The 21,977-nt window shown below is 55.4% G+C and overlaps 13 protein-coding genes across 13 annotated transcripts; 7 read left to right on the forward strand and 6 right to left on the reverse strand.

Annotated features, from left to right (window-relative positions):
• Positions 1-266: 266 nt before the first annotated feature.
• On the forward strand, positions 267-1,401 carry BAUCODRAFT_33134 (uncharacterized protein). Its single transcript, XM_007677066.1, has 3 exons — positions 267-503; positions 569-837; positions 898-1,401. Exons 1-3 carry the CDS (start codon positions 449-451, stop codon positions 1,138-1,140), a joined length of 567 nt encoding a protein of 188 aa, XP_007675256.1. The 5' UTR covers positions 267-448; the 3' UTR covers positions 1,141-1,401.
• Positions 1,402-1,656: 255 nt separating this feature from the next.
• Positions 1,657-2,575, reverse strand: BAUCODRAFT_23714 (uncharacterized protein; the record flags this gene model as incomplete). The annotated part of the gene is made up of 5 exons (XM_007676947.1): positions 1,657-1,874; positions 1,901-2,081; positions 2,160-2,204; positions 2,269-2,372; positions 2,449-2,575. The coding sequence occupies 5 exons, from the start codon at positions 2,573-2,575 to the stop codon at positions 1,657-1,659; spliced, it is 675 nt and encodes a 224-aa protein (XP_007675137.1).
• A 490-nt stretch (positions 2,576-3,065) lies between these two features.
• BAUCODRAFT_33135 (uncharacterized protein) lies at positions 3,066-4,242 on the reverse strand (the record flags this gene model as incomplete). Its single annotated transcript, XM_007677067.1, has 4 exons — positions 4,113-4,242; positions 4,013-4,057; positions 3,817-3,961; positions 3,066-3,763 (listed from the first exon to the last, which is right to left on the reverse strand). Coding segments are annotated over exons 1-4 (425 nt in total), but the record flags the coding sequence as incomplete, so codon positions are not given.
• Positions 4,243-4,466: 224 nt separating this feature from the next.
• BAUCODRAFT_451845 (uncharacterized protein) lies at positions 4,467-6,319 on the forward strand. The gene is made up of 3 exons (XM_007677621.1): positions 4,467-6,070; positions 6,147-6,217; positions 6,277-6,319. Exons 1-3 carry the CDS (start codon positions 4,564-4,566, stop codon positions 6,280-6,282), a joined length of 1,584 nt encoding a protein of 527 aa, XP_007675811.1. The 5' UTR covers positions 4,467-4,563; the 3' UTR covers positions 6,283-6,319.
• Positions 6,320-6,415: 96 nt separating this feature from the next.
• Positions 6,416-7,927, reverse strand: BAUCODRAFT_52192 (uncharacterized protein; the record flags this gene model as incomplete). Its single annotated transcript, XM_007677172.1, has 1 exon — positions 6,416-7,927. A coding segment is annotated over one exon (1,512 nt), but the record flags the coding sequence as incomplete, so codon positions are not given.
• Positions 7,928-8,187: 260 nt separating this feature from the next.
• Positions 8,188-9,480, forward strand: BAUCODRAFT_33139 (uncharacterized protein). Its single transcript, XM_007677068.1, has 2 exons — positions 8,188-8,451; positions 8,505-9,480. Exons 1-2 carry the CDS (start codon positions 8,341-8,343, stop codon positions 9,120-9,122), a joined length of 729 nt encoding a protein of 242 aa, XP_007675258.1. The 5' UTR covers positions 8,188-8,340; the 3' UTR covers positions 9,123-9,480.
• A 204-nt stretch (positions 9,481-9,684) lies between these two features.
• Positions 9,685-10,539, reverse strand: BAUCODRAFT_67768 (uncharacterized protein; the record flags this gene model as incomplete). Its single annotated transcript, XM_007677195.1, has 3 exons — positions 9,685-9,869; positions 9,923-10,301; positions 10,369-10,539. 3 exons carry the CDS (start codon positions 10,537-10,539, stop codon positions 9,685-9,687), a joined length of 735 nt encoding a protein of 244 aa, XP_007675385.1.
• Positions 10,540-11,158: 619 nt separating this feature from the next.
• On the forward strand, positions 11,159-11,681 carry BAUCODRAFT_68991 (uncharacterized protein; the record flags this gene model as incomplete). Its single annotated transcript, XM_007677289.1, has 2 exons — positions 11,159-11,404; positions 11,463-11,681. 2 exons carry the CDS (start codon positions 11,159-11,161, stop codon positions 11,679-11,681), a joined length of 465 nt encoding a protein of 154 aa, XP_007675479.1.
• A 319-nt stretch (positions 11,682-12,000) lies between these two features.
• BAUCODRAFT_451913 (uncharacterized protein) lies at positions 12,001-13,357 on the forward strand. The gene is made up of 5 exons (XM_007677622.1): positions 12,001-12,332; positions 12,384-12,426; positions 12,485-12,680; positions 12,747-13,108; positions 13,170-13,357. The coding sequence occupies exons 1-5, from the start codon at positions 12,319-12,321 to the stop codon at positions 13,263-13,265; spliced, it is 711 nt and encodes a 236-aa protein (XP_007675812.1). The 5' UTR covers positions 12,001-12,318; the 3' UTR covers positions 13,266-13,357.
• A 201-nt stretch (positions 13,358-13,558) lies between these two features.
• BAUCODRAFT_23721 (uncharacterized protein) lies at positions 13,559-14,431 on the reverse strand (the record flags this gene model as incomplete). Its single annotated transcript, XM_007676948.1, has 3 exons — positions 13,559-13,696; positions 13,748-14,371; positions 14,429-14,431. The coding sequence occupies 3 exons, from the start codon at positions 14,429-14,431 to the stop codon at positions 13,559-13,561; spliced, it is 765 nt and encodes a 254-aa protein (XP_007675138.1).
• A 909-nt stretch (positions 14,432-15,340) lies between these two features.
• BAUCODRAFT_575349 (uncharacterized protein) lies at positions 15,341-18,038 on the forward strand (the record flags this gene model as incomplete). Its single annotated transcript, XM_007677623.1, has 5 exons — positions 15,341-15,983; positions 16,064-16,233; positions 16,327-16,456; positions 16,511-16,882; positions 16,941-18,038. Exons 1-5 carry the CDS (start codon positions 15,789-15,791, stop codon positions 18,036-18,038), a joined length of 1,965 nt encoding a protein of 654 aa, XP_007675813.1. The 5' UTR covers positions 15,341-15,788.
• Positions 18,039-18,228: 190 nt separating this feature from the next.
• Positions 18,229-19,968, reverse strand: BAUCODRAFT_33143 (uncharacterized protein). The gene has a single exon (XM_007677069.1). It carries the CDS (start codon positions 19,867-19,869, stop codon positions 18,421-18,423), a length of 1,449 nt encoding a protein of 482 aa, XP_007675259.1. The 5' UTR covers positions 19,870-19,968; the 3' UTR covers positions 18,229-18,420.
• A 391-nt stretch (positions 19,969-20,359) lies between these two features.
• BAUCODRAFT_121883 (uncharacterized protein) lies at positions 20,360-21,450 on the forward strand (the record flags this gene model as incomplete). Its single annotated transcript, XM_007677624.1, has 2 exons — positions 20,360-20,476; positions 20,533-21,450. 2 exons carry the CDS (start codon positions 20,360-20,362, stop codon positions 21,448-21,450), a joined length of 1,035 nt encoding a protein of 344 aa, XP_007675814.1.
• Between the last annotated feature and the right edge of the window lie 527 nt (positions 21,451-21,977).

Genomic DNA, 21,977 nt, shown 5'->3' on the forward strand with positions numbered 1-21,977 from the left:
ACAGCTCGCCCGCCCAGAGCTTCCTCCTGCAAGCTCCAAACCCAAGCGAAGATTTCCCGCTTGACCGTCCCTTGGAACGGGAAAAGTGTTAAGTGCTGACTACAGGTGAAGTAGTTGATTCATTCTGTGTTTCCCTTGGTGTCTCTCGTTTAGTAGCTCTGGTCGATACGTAGCCGTTGGTATCGCGAGCGGTTGACGACGGCAGCAGCAGCAGCAGCAGCAGCATCAAGTGTCTCGCGGAGCCGAGCCGACCGTTGTACAAAGAGGTAGATCTTGGACCGAAAGGGCAGTGAGCGGGAAGGGAATAGAGCAGGACCAACCACTCATCTCTGCCAGGCTGCACAGGCGGTCGAGCTCGCGCATTCCACACCCTCCAGAGCTGCGCCGTCACTCACTTGCGCGCATGCCGCAATATACCATCAAAGACTCGAGATCGAAGTCAGTCGCCATGGCGCCGCAGCAGAAACAGCGCAAGATGGCCATCGTAGGCAGTCGTTCAGTCGGTAGGCATTCCACTACCTTGCGACAGGCCCTCGTTTCGCAAGCATGCTTACAGCCTCACGCGCAGGCAAGTCCTCACTAACAGTTCAGTACGTCGACGGTCACTTCGTCGACTCCTACTACCCCACCATTGAGAACACCTTCAGCAAGGTGATCCGCTACCGCACCCAGGACTTTGCGGTCGAGATCATCGATACCGCGGGGCAGGACGAGTACACCATCCTCAACAACAAGCACTTTATCGGTATACACGGGTATATGATTGTCTACAGCGTGGCGAGCAAGCAGAGCTTTGAGATGTGCCGGATCATTCGAGATAAGATTTTGAATCACCTCGTATGCATGAACTCCCGTTAAGGAGGAGAGGGCGGAGCTGCTGACACGTTGTTTGCGTAGGGCGCAGACACCGTTCCGATCATGCTCGTCGCTAACAAGTCCGATCTGCGGCCGGAGCAACGGCAGGTCTCGACCGCTGACGGCAAGAAGCTTGCGGAGGAGCTGGGCTGTGGCTTCGTGGAAGCAAGCGCGCGGTATAATGAGAATGTGTCGAAAGCGTTCGAGGGCATGATCGCGGAGATTGAGAAGGGCCAAGAGGCTGGACAGTCCAAGGATGGTAATTCGAAGTGCACGATGATGTGAGGAGCTCGCAGTGCGTGGTCGTTACGGAGTGCGAGGAATGCCTTTCTGTAACGCCGAAGCACAGCTCCCGAATGAGTAGGTCGCCGGTAGACCGGCGTTGAGCAGCACACACGAACCAAGCGCTGGCATAGACGACCGAGATCAACATTGCTAATAACGTACGGAAGCTGGTCGTTCGGCCAGGCGCAAATGGGGCGGCACACCCCGATGCAGCATTTTCGCTCCCAGCCTGCGCCGCATAGCGCCACGCTGGAAGAGCTCAAGGCAGGGCACGTCCGAGTCTCCGGCCAAGGGATTACGAACAGAGAAACAACGACGATCCTGACACCGCGATGATACGATCAAAGAGACGAGTGGACGGCCGAGGTTCTAGGACGCCGCATCTTACGAGCTTGATATACACCAATGCAATTAATGGAGGGGATTGGGATTGTTTGACGAGCATGGCGTTGTCGGCGGCACTGATTACATTCTAGTGATTAGCTATCATCTTCGAACAAGGACTCGCCGTTACTTTCAACGGACGGGAAGCCAATCACAGAGCGACCGCTCTACAGTGCCCCCGACATGCAGGGTTCCCGCATCTGAACATCCTCGCTCGTCGCCGCCCTGTTCTTCCTCCGAAAGCGTTCCGCGAATAACGACCACAGCCACGCGAACAAACTCGGCCTCCTGCGCCTGCCCTCTCCACCGCTCCCACCACTCCCACCACTCCTCTTCCGCCAAGAGCTCCCCTTCCGCTCACACATCTGCTCCTCACAGCACGCATCTCTCTCGTTCCTCGGCCCCACGTACACATCGTCCGCCACACCGTTCCTCTTCTTCTCTTCCGCACCACGCACGCCCTTCTTCCAATCCCACATCCCGAACGTCGCGTTCATGCGGCCTTCGGTCCACGCCTCACTCGCTTCCGCGTTCGCGGCTTGACGGTCGTCTGAGTCCTGATGTCATGGGTAGGAGGGTCAGCCGTGTCAAGACAGCCGCGAAGGGGATCAGGCAACATCGCCAGCGCTGCTTACCTTGACAGGCATCACATCCGCACGATCCCATTCCAGAGCAATGTCCTAAAATACCCAAGGGTAGAAGGAGTCAGCTATGCCCTCTACCATCGCTTGGGGAATGGCCCACCTCCGGTTGATGCCAGATCCAGCACAAATACATCGTCCAGCCATCCTTCTTGGCCACGCGGTAGAGCCTTTCGGCGCGTTGCGCCTCCGACAGCTCACAAAGACCTGTGCATGCCATGGGTGGGAGCATTAGCTACGGCTCCGACACTCGCGTTGGGGATCGATCACACGCATCGCTTACCTTCCTCTTCCAGCTCGGCAAGGCGGTCCATGTTCCGGAAGGCGGTGTCGCGGCCCAAGGTGTTCGTGACGGACCAGTGGGCGCGGGTTGGATAGAACTGGGGAACATTCATTCCGTGAGAAGACATGGCGAAGGCGGGCAGGGCAGGTATCCTAAGATGTTTGCGCTTGCTAGAGGTGCTGTGGTCGCGATGGGTGATTGTGGCCGAAGGAGTATGAAACTGGGATGCTGGATTCCCCCGAGCACTTGCGGCTGCTCGAGGTGCTATGATGGCGGTGGGTCCTTAGGGCTGGAGCAGATCACGGTTGGTATGTCAAGAATCCCGAAACGCTTGCGCTTGCTCAAGGTGCCGTGGTGGCGATGGATGGCTACAGCTACGTCCGGAGGAAGGAGAGAGCGAAGGCAGCAATATAAATAGAGCACGAACCCGCTGTGCGCGGGGACGAAGAAACATCGCTGCCAGTGAAGCGATCGTATTACTGAAGAGGAAACATCATTGCCCGCGGAGGGGGTATTGATGACAACGTGTGAAGTCAAAGACGAATTGGGCACCAGCTTACCACCGGTCACATGCTGTTCGGCTTGGCGTGGTCTTGACAATCACTGCCACCACAAGGCTGCCGTTCGTGCTGGACTTCAAGATCTAGAGAGAGGAGATTGTTAGAAAGACGTCAGACTGTTTATCGTATGAGAGTACCAAAAATGCTACGCCGATGATGGCTTCTCCTTTCGAGCTTTCCTCCGTAAGCAATACTGCCACCACCCACTCACTTCCTACTCCAAGCCTTGAGTGTGTCTCAGACCTCGTCTGATCCGACGCAAACCTTTCTGGGCACCACGTAAAGCCTCTCGCTCGATCTGCCCTCGCATGTATCGAAGGTTTTGGCGCAGGTCCTGCACCCTCTTGAAGCCCTGTTCTCTGGCTATTTCTACCTCCTCCTCGAGGGCGGCTTCCAGCATGATACTCAGAATGCGCTCGGTGCTCCAAGAATGTATGTCGCGAGTAAGGTCATACTCGTGACTAGTGCTGTGCATGCTGGTCTTCAACGGTGATGAACCGGACTTCCTGAGTGTTGCGCTCAATCATCAGCATATTCTGCCTCAGCGTCCACATCGTCGGTATCGTCGATGAACCGCGCATCTTCTTCGGTCATCTTCTCGCCGGGCGCGGCACCGTTCCTGACACCTGCTGCGCGCTGCGCACGCGGCATTGATGATGGCGGCATGGCAGGGTTGTCGGCGGCGGCTGTGTCCTTGGCGACTTCCTCGCAGGCGTCGATCCATTCGTAGTAGACGTCTACTGGTGCCATGAGTGCTGACATCTCGTGAGTAACATTCTGATGTTCGGTGGGAATGGCGTGGAGATACCCTTCATGTCGCTAACGGACTGGTAATTCTGGCCGCATGCGCGGCAGTTGAGCGTGCCGATGTGTGTCTTCTTGTCGATGGCTACAGTCACGGATGTCTCATTGCTACAGAAGACACACTTGAAGCTGGTGGCCAGCGGTTCGCGCTGTTATCTGTCAGTCTGCGCCCACTCGCTGCGGCAGATATCCCTTCATACCTTCTTCGGACCTGTTGGCTTGCGCGAGCTCTTCTTGCGTTTACCCTGAAGCTGTGTTAGTACAGGAGCTCAAGTCTATCACTCAGATGCCAGGACACACCATGCTGATGTGGTTGTGGTTGTGGTTATTGTTATCTGTTGCGATGGTCAGAAGTCTAAGGACCGCGGGTCGCAAAGTCAAGGTCGAGTAGCTGCAGATGGAAGTGAGGGAAAGCGTCGGCGGCGCAGCCGCACCTGTAGTAATTCAAGCTCTTGTGGCTGCGCTACTGGGCGATCTGGGGCAACGCAGTCAACACGTGCGCTCGGCCGCTGATAGGGCGAGGGGCACATGGGTAATGGTGGGGCGTCCAAAGGCATTCAACAATGGTTGTTGATGAGACACTCGTTCATTTGGTTCAGTACGAGTGCCTGTCGATCTTTGGTGAGGCTTCATCAACAACATCAAACCGATCAATGTTTGCGAGCAAATTCTCTAAGCGGTAGATGCTGGGATCAATGGCTGGCTAACCTTTATAGGCTCCTCATCGGTAAGTAATCAAAAGAGAGGCAACATGCCTCAAACCAACGGTGACCATCCGGACACGGCGAGCCTGCTACAAGAGATCTTGCAGTCTGTGCGATCACTCAAGCAAGACCAAGTGCAACTTGCATCCACCGTGGAAGCCATCAATGGCCGCGTCAATGTACTGGCCGGCGTCAGGCAGTCGCAGGACGGCATCGCCCACGATGTCATGCTTCCAAGCCCAAGGATCTCTGCAATGCCGGGCAGTCCCAGGATACCGCCACGGCTACGGGAGAGTTCGATAGATGGTTACGGCACGAATCCTGACGCTCGCCATGCAACTTCCGCATCGCCCCCGGCTCGACGGACGAGTATAGCCACGTCCAAGATCATCCTCACCACCCATCCGGGGCAAGCTGGCGTTGATCCCGTGCCTCTTGATTGGGGGAGCGCAGATCTCCGCAAACGTGGTCCAGTCGTGGTCTCCCGCAGTTCCAGTACGATCCGTCGAAGGAACGCTGTCGGCGCTCACGGCGGCAGCTACAGCATCTACTACGCCTTAGCCGTCGCCTCCCAGCAGATCAACACCGATCATAAGCCCGACTTCACCAACACCGAGCCCGCCGTCACCATCGGACCCTTTCCATCCTGGTCCGACCCCAAGAAGATCGTCGCCATGGATCCTCTCGGTCACCTCGCCCCTTGGCTGTACAAAGACATTATAGACAACGAAGGTGTCGAAATCAGACCCACTATCGCCGTGACCCGCGCTCACATGAAGATTCCCGAATTGGAAGACAGTGTCCGCCAAGGCCGACTGGTACCCGATGGCAAGATCTGCCTCAACGCAACAGGCGAGCTGAATGTAACCAAGTTTGCCGTTGAACCTGTCTGGTACCTCCCCGGTGTGGCAGCTCGCTTCGGCATCGACGAAGGGACCTTACGACGCTCACTGTTCGAACATACCGGCGGCTCATACCCCGAACTCATCACGCGCAATGATATCAAGGTCTTCCTCCCACCCATCGGTGGCCTTACAGTCTACTGCTTCGGCGACCCGGCCAAGATGTCCGATCCTAACGTCAAGCTCGCTCTACGTGTCCACGACGAATGCAACGGCTCCGACGTCTTCGGCTCGGACATCTGCACCTGTCGTCCCTACCTTATCTTCGGCATCGAAGAAGCGGTCAAATGCGCGCAAGCCGGTGGATCAGGCGTAGTCATCTACTTCCGCAAAGAAGGTCGCGCGCTAGGTGAGGTGACCAAGTATCTTGTCTACAACGCCCGCAAGCGTGGGTCGGATAAGGCGAGTGAGTACTTCAAGCGGACGGAGAATATTGCGGGCGTGAAGGATATGCGGTTTCAAGCTTTGATGCCGGATATTCTGCACTGGCTAGGGATTCAGAAGGTCGACCGAATGTTGAGTATGAGTGATATGAAGCACGATGCTATCGTTGAGCAGGGCATTCCTATCTTGGAGCGTGTGCCGATTCCTGAGGAGCTCATCCCGGAGGATTCGAGGGTGGAGATTGATGCGAAGATACATGCTGGGTATTGTGAGTAGCAAAAACCCCTTTCGCTGGTGAGAAGTTCGTTTGTGAGAGGTCAGTGCGCTGACTAGTCTTTGCACAGTCACTACAGGCAAGGTCATGACCATGGAAGAACTGGAGAAGGTGCATGGGCGGGCTTGGGAGGATGTGGATGTACGTCGCGACCAACAACCTTGATGAGCGGCGAATGGAACACTGACAACCAATTGCAGCATTGAACGATAACGCCTTGTACAAGAGCGAGGATATCTGGCGCAGCCGAAAAGTCTCAATAAAGCGGAGACAGTATGGTTACTGCTTCTTCCTAGGCCTGTCACCATCACCATCAACCGCCTGCTTGCCCTTCCACCTCTCCTCCTTGAAGCCTCTCGCACGCTCGAGCGGGTCAATGACCTCGATCTCCTCCATCTTCCTCTTCCATTCCAGGTCCTTACCTAACGTGTCCTTGGCGAAGGACAGGGCATGGCTCATCCAACCAGGGTCGTCATCTCCATCCTCCTCCGCTTCACCATCCGGCTTCTCCGTCTCCCACGACTTGCAAGACTGACAGTTGGCGATGAAGTGCAGATCGCACAACTCTGCTTCCTCGTCCATAGATTCCGTGGTGGTGGTTGGTGCAGCCGAGTGGCCATTCGTTGCTGTCCCCTCTCTCGCTGAACCGTGCGTGCCGTTTGTGGCTTTTGATGTGGCCTCATCCGGAGGGAGTTCTTCAAGGCGCTGCTTGAACGCTTTGAACAGATCTATTGCACCCTTCTCGTCTGCCAGCTTGCCACGTTTGCGCCCACGCGTGCTCGTGGACGGTATCATCGCTTCGAACGCGTTCTTCGGTCGCTCTTTCTCCTTCGGTGCGGCGTTGACTGTGCGCTTCATGCTTACCTTCAAAGCTGCTATTTCTGCGTTGGTCCGATCGAGCGTTTTGGTGTTGGGCTGCTCTTCGACATCCTCATTCTCATCCTCATCGTCATCGTCCATGAGACGCTCCGGTGGTGCCTTCCTCGATGACGCTTTCGCCTGGGCCTCTTCGTCTACCCCCGGCATGAATGGTACCTCTTCATCCCGTCTTCGCTGGTTACTTTCGCGATCGGGCGCGGCAGGAAGCTTGGTATTGTTCATCTTCTCTGGCGTTTCCTGTCCGACCGACACCATCTTCGGGTTCGCCTTGACTCGCTTCACGACCGGAGCCTCCAATCCATCCTCACCTTCCTGTCCGCCGAAGCTCAACACATTCTTCCCTACCGGCTTCTTCCTCTTCTTGCCTTCCACCTTTCCGCCGGCCGCTTCCTCCCTGACCCTCGGCGCCTGCTTTACTCTTGCAACCATGTCTTGGAATGGGTTAATCAGAACTTCCGTACCAGTGACCTTGGTCGGGTACAAAGGCCGCTCAGAGCCTTCCACCAGCTCCGAAACCGCCATCTTGACCAAGTTGAAAATCGTCTCGCCTTCCACGCGCCCAAACATCGTACATACACCCTGCAACTCCGGCGTCTTGTCCAAAGTCAAGAAGAACTGGCTACCGTAGGCATCGCTACCACCTCCAGCACCACCTACATCTTTCGCCATACCCAACAATCCTCTCCGGTTGAACTTGAGTCTGCTGTGGAACTCATCTCCGAAGCCTGCGCCATCGTTGAGCGCGGAGATCCCGCCCGAGCCTGTTCCAGTGGGATCCCCGCCTTGGATGATGAACCCCGGCACCAAGCGGTGGAAGATGGTGTTGTCATAGTAGCCATCGAGGCAGTGTTGAAGGAAGTTCCGGCTTGCTAAGGGTGTCTGCTTGGCGAATAGTTCGAGGAGGATGTCGCCAGATGTCGTCTTGAGTATGACCTTGGCCGTCGGTTGTGGTTCGAGGTTGTAAAGGGTTGACATGACTGGTTATTGAGCAAGTTGTGACCCCGCTACCATCAGCTTGCCCTGCTGCTCATCCTGAACACCGACCCATGCGCATGTCGTTGCTGGGAAGAAAAAGCAGTATATACAATAGTAGGCGCAAACATCCCAAAAGCTTGGGAAACTCATATTCACTTCGATGCTCTTCGGCAGCTTCCGCCCCGCAAATACTGCGTCACTCTGTTGGCCCAAGCTCTCTGCTTCCGCTTTCATTTCCAGTGAGGTTCGAATTGTATGGACGACGTATTCTTCTTCGAACACAACGAACTCGCGCACAGTAACTTGCCAAGCCGTGTGCAATTGCTCATACTAACTAGCCTTCTCGCCACACCAAACTGGCGTATTTCACCGAAGGCGATTCGCTGTACGCCGGCTTCCAAATAGCCACAATGTCCGAAGTCACTTTTGCCAAATCGTTCCTGGCAACCCTCGACAAGAAGCCTATCAAACTACCCGCCGATCATGTCAGCGATCCGAGGAAGTATCCTGCGCAGTCGCCGGTATGTCGAACATCAAGATTGCGCATTGATATCGTAATGCTCACCTTCGCCAGTACACCCTCCCGCGTCCAACCCATCCGTTCCCACGCAAGACTGTACCAGCTGCGACGCAAGAGGCGAAGCAGAAGACCGTGACGGCGACGCTGAAACCTATGCGCGGCGGTGAGACTGTTACGCTAGCCGATCTGACCCTACAGAGCACAATCCACGACATTAAGACTCAATATGCGCAGCAGAGCAGTCAACCGCAGGACAAGATCAAGCTCCTGCTCAACAAGAAGCCCGCCGCGGATCTGAAGACTCTGCAGGAACTTGGTGTGGCTGGCGAAACAGTGGAGCTGAGCGTGATGATCATGGGTGCCGGCGCCGCAACCCCAACCGCGGCGACGACGCCAGCAGTTGAGAAGAGCGAGCCTGTAGCTCCTTCCACCGCCGAACCGCCCGCTGTTGACAAGATGGACGTGGATGAGAAGACGCCTGCACCTTCAAGCGAAAAGGCTCAGGCCGAGGCGGAGGCTAAGCCGGAAGCGCAGGCAAACACTGCCCATCAGATTCTGGCAAGTGAGGAGTTCTGGACTGATCTGAAGGGCTTCTTATCGCAACGATTGCGAGACGACCAAGAAGCTGGCACGCTGGTGCAAGTCTTCAGGGAAGCGCACGCGAAGCAATAGCCGAGAATGTGGTTTTCCTTGCCGCCGCAACGAGCTCCAAACACGCATTTTCTGCATGCATACAGCCGTCTCAAACTATCCGTCGTTTCTTCGTTGGTAACAGAATCATTCGACGCTGTTACTCGACCGTTGCATTTTCACCGCTTACCCATCACCGCCAAGCATTGCCCGGCCTTCTAAAGGGAGCAAGGTGCCTATACGAGGCGTTTGAAGGGCATTCCAGGTCCATGCCGCCAGCGCCGGCCCAGTAACACCTGAATACTGACAGGTTTTGCAGTGATTCCAGCACCTGCTCGCAGTTGACGCCCAGAAAGTTCCTCTACTCCCCGTATCTTCGCCAGCGCAAGAGATAACTGTCGGGCTGTCACCACTGCTCTCGTGTGGTTGAACGTTATACAATCCTGTTGTAGGTCGGTCTTCATTTGCTGTGAGAGTATCGTAAGTGATTGTTGCGTCAGCCTCGATACTGCGTAGGTGCGCTAAGCGATGCATGTGGAAATCGAAAGCGTATATGTGAGATTGTAATATGCAACAAGCGATAGAGATTGGAGACTCTACCCAGCTATCTGACGTCCGCCACTGCAGGCGCAGCGACTTCTCTGTTGAGCGCTGCCGCGTGTATGTCCGTTCCCTGCGCATGCGCGCCCAATGCCCCTCGCTCGAAGAGTCGTATCCACCATTGTGGCGGCTCGAACGGTCTGCGTCCGCCATGAGTGGATGGGTAGATATCATTGAAAAAGTACCACACTGTTGGGCAATCAGCGATAGAAGGGCCTCCGACTCTCCAACCGCACACTCACCGTGTCCAACCAAAATGCCGCATAGCTCGTCCTTCGGCCAATGTCCGTGAAGTACTACGTTGAAAGCGATCAACACCCACGGCAGCCACGGCGCCTTGAAGGTCAACACTCCGAGGAAGCTGAGCCGCGTGTCCGGATTCCGCCGACTCCAGATATAGACCAACGTGCTACTCAGTGTCGTCCCCAAGAATGCCTGGTTGAAGAGCGGTGCAATAGCGAGGAGGGTCGATGAAGCATATGCCATCAACCAGGAGAAGTGGGCCACCGACGCCGCAGACTCCTCAAGCATGCGTGCATACCGCTGGATGAAGAAGATGTGGAAGAGAAGGTTGAGAGATAGCGGGCCGAAGTAGATGAAGGTTGTTACCAGTCGCCAGTACTGCAGAGCTCTGTTAGTCTTTCCCGCACCCTTGTCGTAGAACCGACATGATCTACCCTTGCCATACCTGCTGTTTGTGGAAAACCGCTCGGAAGCTGTAGAATAGCTGAAAGGGCGTGAGGACCTGGCACTGCACTAGCACCCCCGTAACGACTGTTGCTGTGGTCCACCATCTTGTCACCAGCGGCATCTCAAAGAACCACTGCTCGAGTGGGAAACCCTCGCCGGCGCCCAACATGGCGGCCATTGTCCCACGTCTGTTTACGTGGCGCTTTACTCAAATGACGAGGTGATGAAGCGAGGGGGATCCAGATGTGGCCTTTCCAGGCTGTATGAGTCGCGCCCTTTAATGATCGTCGAGTATCTCCGTAGGATGTAATAAGGTGCAAGGTGTCCATGTCGTCTTTGATCGTCAAGCAACACCGCGTAGGGCTGGCCCTCGGCTTGTCACGGCCCGTAAGCGCTTATCTCCGAGTCGGGGAAGGCACATTCGAAAGCTTGGCACTCTCCGCGACCAAAACATAAAGGGTCCCTGGGATCAACAATGCGCACCAATCGAAGAGCTCGACACGCCGCTGTATATGTACCGGAGTAACAACCCTGACCGACGAGACACATAAACTTGGCGCCTCCCACAGCGGTTACATGCTGCTTGGATTGCGCGGTCCGCGAAACACGGCCTTACTGGCGACAAAGCGCGTCCTGCGACGCGTCTCTCGATGAGCAAACTGTCCTACCACTCGCGCCCTTCGCTAGGCGAGATCAACGGCAACATCAGTCTCGTTGGCGATCAAGGCGAGACTAAGGCGAGCAAGGCAGCTGTTGGCAGCCGCGTAATGGCGCGCACACACAACAGCATGACCGCACCAAGGGGCCGGCCGAGCCTGGGTGGTAAGAGTACGCCAGGCAGTACCGGCAGGGCAGGCGGCAAAAGTAGTATTGGAGCCAAAGCACCACGACGAAGCTACGGGAGTCGGGGCGCACAGAGTCCGCCGGCAAGGAGGAAACCTCGGTATAAGCCGGGGACGGTGGCATTGAGAGAGATACGCAAGTACCAGCGAAGTACGGACCTATTAATGGCGAAGTTGCCATTCTCGAGACTGGTAAGTTGGGCGTGTCTCTTTCGCGAGCTACGCATTTGACTGATGACGTGCGGTCTAGGTCCGCGAGATCTCCATGAACATGGCACCTGTTAGCTCGGATGTCACGCGATGGCAATCGCAAGCCATCCAAGCGTTACAAGAGGCTGCCGAAGCTTTTCTGGTCCACCTGTTCGAAGACACCAACCTATGCGCCATCCATGCCAAGCGGGTAACAATCATGCAGAAGGACATCCAGTTAGCGCGGCGGATACGCGGCGCCTGGGGTGGAGGTGGATGAGTCTTCGGTATGTTTTGGAGATCATGTGTCATGCTTGTCTGGATGATGTACGACTGGGGAAGCGAAGGCGTCTGGAGTGCATTGCGTTGGATAACGCTGCTGATAGGTTAACGAGCGTGCTGTTCCTCAACATCGAAGGAGGACTCGATCAGGAAGGCCTTTGGTTTGTGCTTTGTTCCAGATCATCAAGCGAAACCGGCAGACCGTTTCGAACGACACATTTTCCTCTCGCACGTGAGGTTCACCCATTGTGCTGGAACTTTGTGACGGTGGCACGACCGAGCGCTATGAGTTCCCGATCAGTTCCCGATCAGTTTCCGAGATTTCCGCGCACAACGTTGCCAGAGATACTGCTTTAGTAGAGCTATCCACGCTTGTGAATTATGGCACGCTACAGCATTGAGTTCTCTACTACTCTAGAAGGAGGGGAGGGCGGGTGTCAAGTTTGAAGCCGGTGGTTGATGCCGGGTGCTCGGCTAATGCTTCACCAGCTGGAGCGGAACCATCAAACTCCACGTCTGGTCTCGTGTATATATGCGTAGTGTTCCGTGTCCAGGCAGCAAATGACCGCGAACGAGACTTACTTTCTGCCTCGCTACTGTCCATATACCTAAGAACGACACGAACTGCTTGCGAAATGGTCTTCTACGAGTAGGTTGCGCTCGATGATCAGAGAGCGTTGGTCACTGACTTCTCGTATAGACCTGGAAAGACGTCTCATGGCCTACCTCGGGATCCATACAAGGTCCGATATATCGTCCAACAACACCATAACTTGCCGTTGCTTAGCGTGACCGATGTAGGCTTGCGTCGTCCCGCGCCCGATTGGATGGATCTCAACACGAAACAAAGATGGCGTTGACAACCTCGCGCCATACTCTCAATTCAACAACCTAACCTTCGACCCACCGTATGTCATGATAGCAGCCAATGTCGACCTAAATGAGAACCGTAAGGACACGACCGTGAACGCAGAGTCGGCGGGCGAGTTTTGCTGGAGTAAGCATAATAATGAGTAGAATGCTCGTTTGAATCGTTTCTGACCATCTTACCCACCAACCCCAGACGTCGCCACCTATGATCTTCGGGAAGCCGTCAATGCCTCCGCCGAGTGGTTTGACCGGGGCGTCGACGAGTTTCAACGAGCGAACCTTGAGAAAGAACAAGCCAAGCTCGTCAACGTAGCGATGGTGAAAGCCAGCCCAATCAAGTTCGAGTGTAAGTACTATACCACGTTACGCTTGCCTGGCAACCCACCAATGGGGACCGTGGACGTGATCGTCGGTAGGGTGATAGCTATACACATCGACGACCGGGTGTTAACAAATGGTATGATCGATATTGGTAAGGTGGTGCCGATTGCGAGGTGTGGGTATCATCAATATACAGTTGTGAGACCGGAGTCGGTGTTCGAGATGGTTATACCGGTACGTGAGCGGAGAGTTCCTCTCTCTTGATTCAGTGGCTGACCGCAGAGTGCATTTGCAGGGCAATCCAAAGCAATTGGTTGGGCTTGAAGGAAACGCATCGGTGGCGAGCACAATGAAGGACGGCAAGCATGACGTGAAACCTACTGGATCGTAGACGACGAATGCTGTTGTCATTCATCGCGTAACGTCTGTCAGCGTAGTGACCTGCGGCAGTGATGACAATGTCGGTCTCACTGAACCAGAGCTATTGTCACAATCCACATGAGGTCAACGCTGCGCTCGATAGACTGACTGCCTGAACCGACATCCGCGATGGCTGGGATGCGAAGTTTACTTTGATGCATAGCTACAATGGCTACGCTACTGAGCACAAAGTCGCTGCGGGTGCGACTACAGCCGAGGTACACCCCAAAAACACCGTTACCGTCACCGTCCCTATTGCCTCGCCTACTCCTTCGTCTTCTGGGTACCACGCAGCAGACCCGTTCTCCGCGCAGCAATGAGACCAGCCTTTTGACCTTGGGCAGCGTACCGCGAGATGGTCGAGGCCTTACCGATATGCTGATGATTACCACCACCGTGAGGCTAGGATGAGTTAGCACATGCATCAATTGTGACATCCCGATGATTACTTACATGGTCGACTGGGTTCATGGCAACACCACGAGTCTTCGGCCATGAATTCCTCTTGACCGCGAACTTATGCTTCGCTCTCGACGCCTTAAGCATTGGCTTGTCTGTCCTGCCACCACCGGCGACAATGCCGATCATGCCGCGCACACTGCTCTTCACAACCTTCTTTGCACCACTCGGCAGCTTGATTCTGGTCTTGCCCTCGTCCGGATTGTGGCCAATGACCGTAACGTAGTTGCCGGAGGTCCTGCCCAGCGCACCACGATCCCCCACCTTCTCCTCCACATTGCTCACAACCGTACCTTCCGGTACGCTGCCAAGCGGTAGTACGTTACCAATGGTCAAGCTTGCGTTCTTGCCAGCGTAGATGAACTGGCCAGTGTACATGCCCTCATTGGCAATGAAGGTCTCAGTGTGCAGCTTGAACCGGTACGGGTCACGGAAGACCACCTTGGCGAGCGGTGCGCCTCGGCCAGGATCGTGAACGATATCCTTGACGACGCCGCGGATGTAGCCATGGCGTTCTGCGTAGTCGTGTGTCCTGAACTTGGCCGGGGCCTTGTTGAGGCGAGTGTGTGCGGTAAAGATGCTGCCACGACCTTTACGCTGATTGCGAATAACACGACCCTGTGAGTGTTAGTGACGCTGTCGCCATAGCTTGCTGTAGCATATCGAGTGGCTCACCATCTTGGCTGTCGGCTGATGGGCTCGTATGTGGTGTTGTCGCTATCTTCGCTCACGAGGTCGCTGTCACTGGATTTGCTTTCGGAGTGCGGGCGTGCCAAGATTGTGCGGAAGCCGCGGGAAAGCTAAGCCTAGCTCAGCATATGCGGGCAACTTCACTCTCATCACTCTCCCTCCTTTCGAGGCCACATTCTCCCGCACTTTTCTGCGAAGCACCATCATTCCACGTGTATTTTTGAAGGTTGACATTACAAGACGCCCGTTGACCGATGGCTCCACGCAGGTAATGCATGTATGAAGTCAGTCTGCGCTTGGAAGACAGCGTCGCGGAAAAGTATCTTCTCTCATGCCTCCTCGATACATACCTTGGAACGCGCGTGCGACAGACTCGTGATTGTTGAGTGCACATCCTGAAGTACGCGAAGGGGGCACATGACTTGCGCAGATTCATGATATGCACAATGCACAGTATGTGTGGGGCACCACAACATGCAACTTAAGGCTTTTCAGCGTAACCTGGCGACTCTTGACGATTAACCTAGCGGTGACATGTAGACTCGAAGCATGATACCCTGGAGCTTCTAATAATACCTCTTTGCAAGCGGGGAGTCGAGAACCGCTGGACGCTTTTTGATGCGCCATCGACTCGTTCCGACTAGGAAGGACGACATCATCTGGCATTCCGAACACAGTTCACCATCTGGAGATTGTTCCCAAATCCAAAGGGCGCCGTTAGATACTCTTTGGGCACGGAGCGCAGTACTAAACGCCTATGGCCCTGTGCCCATACAACAGATAGCGCTCGATGGCCCGCGCCAGCGACCGTTCGTGTCGTGGACGTACAGGACACCAGAACGTCGTGTCGCAGCCCATTGAAGACTTCGAATCCTTGCCCCTATCATGATGGGCTCCGTACAATTCTCAAGCTCCCACAGGACTGCCACGAACACCCTTTGCCAGCGTTTTCGCAGTGAGTGCTTCTCATGGACATATTGGACCTTGGAACGCTGTTTTTGCGGTCACTGCACATCTTGGTGGCGCAGGAAAAGCGTGCCTGATGCGGTGTTGCACCAGGACTGCGACGCGACCTACAAAACACGCGCATCACCACAGGAAACCGCTCGAATCGGTACAGGATGGCGTTCACAAGGCAGAGGCGTAAATGGACATGTATATATAGCTAGCAAATGGCGACCACGCAGTCGTAGAGCTCCGGTCAGGTGCCAGCTCACCGGCGCTTACATAACACTGCCTCCACCACCCTGAATCCGTGACGTTCCTCCAAAACTCTCCGCTTAAACCTCCCAACTCCGCGCTTCGACACTTTCCAGGAGCGTGCCCCAACGTGAACGCACACGCAATGGCGGACGACAGCGACAGCAGTGGGCTGTCTTCTGCATCCGAGGAAGAAGTAAAGAAGCTCGCACCCGTCTTCCTTAAGGCGAAAGGCGCAACAAAACTAAAGTTCCCACCGCCCGCCGTCTCGCCGCCACGACCCAAGAGGCCACCGTCACCGCCACACCATGATGTCTTTGAAGATAATCCTGATATCGCTGTACGTCCTGCATCGCTTAGCGCGCGAGAATACGCGCTTATAGCGCGCCCTTAAAGCGGAATGCTGACAATGGGCTCCAGGTACTGGTTATGTTTCGATCGCGTTTCAATGAAGTTATGCCTGGCAAACTACCTAACTTCGGACCGCAAGACATCGAGCGAGGCGTGACAGATCAGCCTCCAAGTGCGGAAGTGCAGAGTCTGCTATGCGCGCTGTTGAGTTTGGTACTGAATCGCAAGAAGCCTGTCGAGTACGTCACAAAGACAAGAGAGGGTCATAGACGGAGCTGGCGATGCGCCAAAGGGAAGTAGAAGAAGGGTGCGCTGACAGACCGTTCACGTAGGCGGGGTCATCATGGCCGAGCACTTGAGGAAGCGGTCCTGTCCCAGAAGGCGCAATGGCCACACAAGTGGAATAGCGTGAACCCTTTGCACGGTCCGAAAGACTTCAACACGATGTCGCCACTTGAGCGCGTATGTCACTGGAATGCCTCCGTATTTTTGAGCACCTGCTGACCATGTTCTCAGCTTGACCTACTCCATACCCTTGTGATCTGGTCGCTCTCATCCTCGGAAGCCATACAGACCATTGTCAAGGACAAGTACAAGCAGCAAAGGCACAATGATGATGAGAATCAGCCCCTGTCGGTGCAGCCGTGGGGTCAAGATGGGGACAAGAGACGGTACTTCCTTGTGCAAGGCCTCGAGGATACCCAATTCAGGGTCTACCGTGAAGGCAGCCGGTATACGAAGAACGCGCACTGGTACAGTGTCGCGGGCAGCATTGAAGAGATCAGAGCCCTAGCGAAGAAGCTGGATGAAGTCGATGGGACGCAAGCTGCACGGAGGCTAGCCATCAAGATGACCAACGCCATTCCTAACTTCGAAGCATCCGAAATTGTAAGATTGGTTGCGATACAGGCGCCGTACCTTGATGAGTAATGCTGACTACCTTCAGAAACGCACTCGTCGCGAATACCGCCAGGTTCGGCGCGCAGCTTTCACGCGCCCCGAGCCCGGCTTTTCCCTCTATGAAGGCCGCACTCGAGGCAAGCGGATGCGCTATACGTACGATGACGAAGACCAAGCCTTCGACTCCGATGCGACCTCCACCAGGCGCTCCAACCGACCAAGTGCCCGTGGTACGCCATTAGCAGATTCTGGCCCAACCTACACTGCGTCCGGCCGACAGATCAGACAGCCTAGGCAGGGTGAGTACGGCGAGAGTTTGCTGAAGAACAATCTCGCTCTCGATGAAGACGAGCTTGGTCCAAGCTCGGGTTACCATAACGGCCTTGTCGGTGATGACGAGGATGACGGCAGTGAGCCGCCAACTACACATGGCAGGGCAACCCGACTTGGTGGAAGGTCGGCACAAGCCAACGGCGCAGATGATGCTAGTGCAAGGAATCACATTGATGGCTACAACAACATCGATGCCATGAGCGACGAAGACGATGCCGCCCAGAGCGGAAACGACTGGGACAGCGAGCGGAACGAAGCGGAGGACGAAGACATGCCCGATGCCGGAAGCGATGGTGACGAGCCGAGCGAAGGTGACGAAGACGACGACCAGCCCAGAAGTCTTGTCGTCCGGCTCAAGGTCTCGCCTAACGCCTTGCTGAAAACCAATGGGGCGTCTAGCGGAGAGCGCAACGGAGTAAGACATCCTGTGACCGCCATGCCCAACGGTCATGCCGAGGATCAACACATGCCTGATATGGAGCAAGCGTCAGCTCGTGCACATGACGCCGAGCCGCAACCACCAATCTTCGCAAATGGCAACGGAGACGGCTTGTCCCAGCCAACGATCAGCCGCTCACCGTACATCACGTCAAACCCGGCAGCATCTGCGTATCCTACTCCGGCTTCTACCTCCTTCTCGGCAACAAATGTACGACCGACTACTACCTCTGCGGCACCGGCTTCTACTGGGGAGCACACTCGTCAGCAACAGGCTCTGCCACCAAGACAGCAACATTCTCAGCACCATGTTCTCAGTCCACCAGCGGACTACCAACATAGACCGGTAGCGGTAGACGGCTGGCAACAGTGATTGTCAAGTCGTTGATTGTCAGCGATGCTATTGGCATGTGATCGAGCAGCGTTCAGCAAGGCGTTTCGTGAAGGATTATGGCAGACAGCGTGGACTGACCTCGCACTTTCTTCCCTGGCTTGTGCGAATTGCAAATTGCGAGCGCTTACCCGGACGTTGAGCATAGTACGTATGAAGGGCATCGCAAGCCATGCCACATATATTGCTCAGCGCAGCCGGGCGTGTACTAGAAAAGAGCTAAGATACTCCGAACGCTGATCCGATGTCTCGCCATCATGCTAATGTCATGCTGTTCTTCCGCCAACGCCTCGCTAAAGTCCAAAAATGCCAGAAAATGCCATGCTCCACTGGCTGGCCAATTGCGTGGACGATCATCCCCCCTCTAACTTTCCGTGCTGTTGCCCGCACCCGCGCGCAACCGCACTCCGCCCGCCTGCGGACGCTGCTCCTTCCTCCTAGCCCGCTCCTCCGCCTCCCGGATTTCCGCACCCGCAATTTCCAGCTCACTCATCTCGCTTCTGGGCTTGCCATGCCTTGCCGCCCAATCACGAGTCCGTTGCTCCGCAGTCGTCTCCTCCCCAGTAGCAGCAGCGGAGCCTTCCCTCTTCGACCGCGGTGTGCCTTCCCGTAGCGGCGATGGCATGTCAACAACTGCTTGCTCGTCGGCCCGGTCTGCGCCACCTTCCATATCCGCGATGGCAGCCTCGTCTTCAGCCGAGCCGCCACGGGTGTTCTTTTTGCGCGGCCAGAGGGATGGTAGCACAATCTGTTGGAAGCGTGGCTCTACGCAGCGATCATCGAACCATTGGTGAATCCGAGCTTCCACTAGCTGGGCGATTTTGGGGACGTCTTGCAGGCGTGAGCGAGAGCCAATCAAGGAATGCACGCTTAGGTCCAGCCGATAGTCATCTAGGAACGTGAACGTAAGGGTGGTTGGTGAGGAGCCAGTAGGATTCAGAGGGTGACCCTCATTCTTTGCCTCGGTGGCTGCAGCACTACCTTCGGCTGTCGGATAATGATCGGATTGTGAAGATGGAGAGAAGGAGACAGACAACGTCCCTGAGAAGCGGACTACACTCACTGCCAGTGCTACAGGTAGTGCAGCTACAAAAGGCTTGGGGTAGTTGAGCACGAGTTTCGTCTCGATGCCCAGCGTGATTACATCGCCGAGATCAACGTCCATGCGTGCTTGCAGCCTCTCGCCCTTGTTCCCGGACAGCTGCTTGATGGGTACGCCATGCTCGTCAACCGGTATTACCCGGCAGTTACTGAAGATCGGAAACTCTTCGCCAAGGTTGATTTCGGTCACTTTAATTTCGTCCAGAAAGTCTGGCTTGTTTGATCCGTTCATTAATGCGGTAAGAGAAGTCAAGACCGCCTCATCTTCCTGCGCGTCGGCCCGAAGTTGAGCGATCGTTTGCGCGACTAACACATTGAACCAGTCAAGACTCTCCGGTTGATGGCCGTGGACGTTATAGTACGTCTTCTCAAGTAGCTTCTGGACAGTCGGTCCGCCTTCGCTCCGTGGCTTTAGTACTGCACTGCTAGGTCGAGGCCTGAGCGCAGAGGAAAGGGTACGCTGTCGTGCTTGAGCCTGGGTGTGGGATAGAGTACGTTGCCGACGTGCTGCCGCCCGACTAGCAGCGCGTTCGTCAGCTGGTGGTGGCTCCCCGAAGACGAAGAATTTGATGAAGAAGAACAAGATCAATGCCAATGTTAGTTGGCCGAGTAGGAAGCCTGTAGCGAATCCAGCGCTTGATCCGGTATGAGCAGGGGTATATTGCCCGCTTGGGTGTTGTTGGCTGTAAGCTTGTTGTTTTGATCTCAACATCGTGACTTGAGCTTCTCGTTGCGATCCCACGGACAAAATCAGCTCAGAATCCAACAAGCCCACATTAGCTTTGCTCACTCCACTATCGCTACAGCAAGAGAAGACGTAGACGGGAGAATGATGTCTCTCGCCGCGAACTGCTGCACCCCACAATGTCACTCAATGCAGCTCGTTCCACGTAACGGCCTGTGCGGACTGCAGCTTCCTAATTCGCATGAGCACTTCTCGAGTCCATGAACCTGTTACGCGACACACTAGGGCCAGGCTATTGGTCATCTACCAAGCGAACACAGGCGTGTCGCCCCCAGCATGCACGTGTCCACACACGAGCATTCGCTTTGCACATCGAGGGTCTGCGATGTCTCTGGCTGCCCAACGTAGGCCAGAGTGATCATGGCTCAACACAAACACCCGACCTCAGACCAGCGCTCACGCAACGTCGAATGTCCGAACGGACCTACTGAGCCTACGGCGGACAGCTAGCAAGAACATGCCCGAACCTCCGGAGCATGGAGAGCCCAACGCAAGTCCGCCAGACAGTGGGTATGGCTGGATCTGCGTCGCTGCGTGCTTCTTGATCAACTTCTCGACCTGGGGTGCCGTGGCAGTATGGGTCCAACCTCCATCGAGGGTACAATGAAGCAACGCTAACGATGGTGGTAGTCGTATGGCGTGTATCTCTCCTACTATCTGACTACCAACCGCTTCGAAGGCGCCTCGCCTTTGGATTTCGCGTTCGTTGGCGGCTTTAACTTTGCGTTCGCGATGCTCGCTGCGCCGCTCGTCACAGTTCTCACCCGGCGGCTTGGAAAGTATGTCACCATGCCCATCGGTATCGCCTTACAAACCACTGGCTACATTACCGCCGGCTTTGCGACACGGATATGGCACCTCTATCTGACGCAAGGCATCCTCGTTGGCCTAGGCATCGGGTTTATCTACATCCCCAGCCTGCCGATACTTTCGCAGTGGTTTGATGCCCGCCGGAGTCTAGCGAACGGCATCAGCAGCTCCGGTTCGGGATTTGGGGGTGCGCTCTTCGCCTGGGTTACTAGTGCGATCATTGACGCATTGGGCTTGCGCTGGGCACTATGCATCACTGGCATTATGACCTTCGCCCTTGCCAGCATCGCCACGGCTATGGTTCGCGATCGCAACAGATACATCAAGCCGCCACAGCTCGCTCTGGACCTCACCCTGCTAGCGCGATATGACGTCCTCTTGCTACTGGCGTGGTCCTTCGTCAGCATGCTCGGCTATATTGCGCTCCTTTTCTCGCTCTCGGACTTCGCCCTCGCCATCGGACTATCTTCACAGAGAGCGACTGATGTCATTGGTTTACTCAATATTGGCACCGCAATTGGCCGTCCGCTCATAGGCATCTTAAGCGACAAGTCCAGTCGTTTGGATGTTGCAGGCGCTCTTACATTGGCCTGTTCGGTACTTTGCTTCGCTTTTTGGATCCCTGCGCTATCATTCGCATTGCTGGTCGTGTTTGCACTGCTCGCAGGCGCTGTGCTCGGTGTGTTTTGGATGGTAAGCTTGGAGCATAATTGCAACACGACCTCGTACGGTCATTGACCATGTCAATGCAGACCATTGGACCTCTATGCGTCGAAGTCGCGGGCCTAAAGCACTTACAGTCACTACTGTCGCTCTCCTGGATGACGATCATTCTCCCCACTACTTGTAAGCTTTCCGCCGACTCGGGGACCGAACGTAGCTTACGAACTTCAGTCTCCGAGGTCATTGCGCTCAAGATCAGACGGCCAAATTCCGAGCGCAGCTATCTATATCCGCAGCTCTTTGTCGCACTATCGTACCTCGCCGCCAGTGGCATTATGCTGGAGATGCTACGTGTGAAGCGACGCGAGCGACGAGACACGGAAGGACTGGGGACGGAACTGAATACTACGCAGGAGCCTGCTCGTCAAATAAGATAGGCGCACCTCTACTGGGAACACATTAGTGCGGTCGTTCATGTACCGCATTGCTAGCTATCCAAGCTGCCCCTGTTGAATTAGTGCCGAGTTGAAATACCTTTTGCTAAGCAGCATAGCCGACGGAAGACCAGCTAGTCTCACTTCGACTGATCCTGATCCTGCATA

Source organism: Baudoinia panamericana, assembly GCF_000338955.1.
Source record: "Baudoinia panamericana UAMH 10762 unplaced genomic scaffold BAUCOscaffold_5, whole genome shotgun sequence".
Lineage (NCBI taxonomy): Eukaryota > Fungi > Ascomycota > Dothideomycetes > Mycosphaerellales > Teratosphaeriaceae > Baudoinia > Baudoinia panamericana.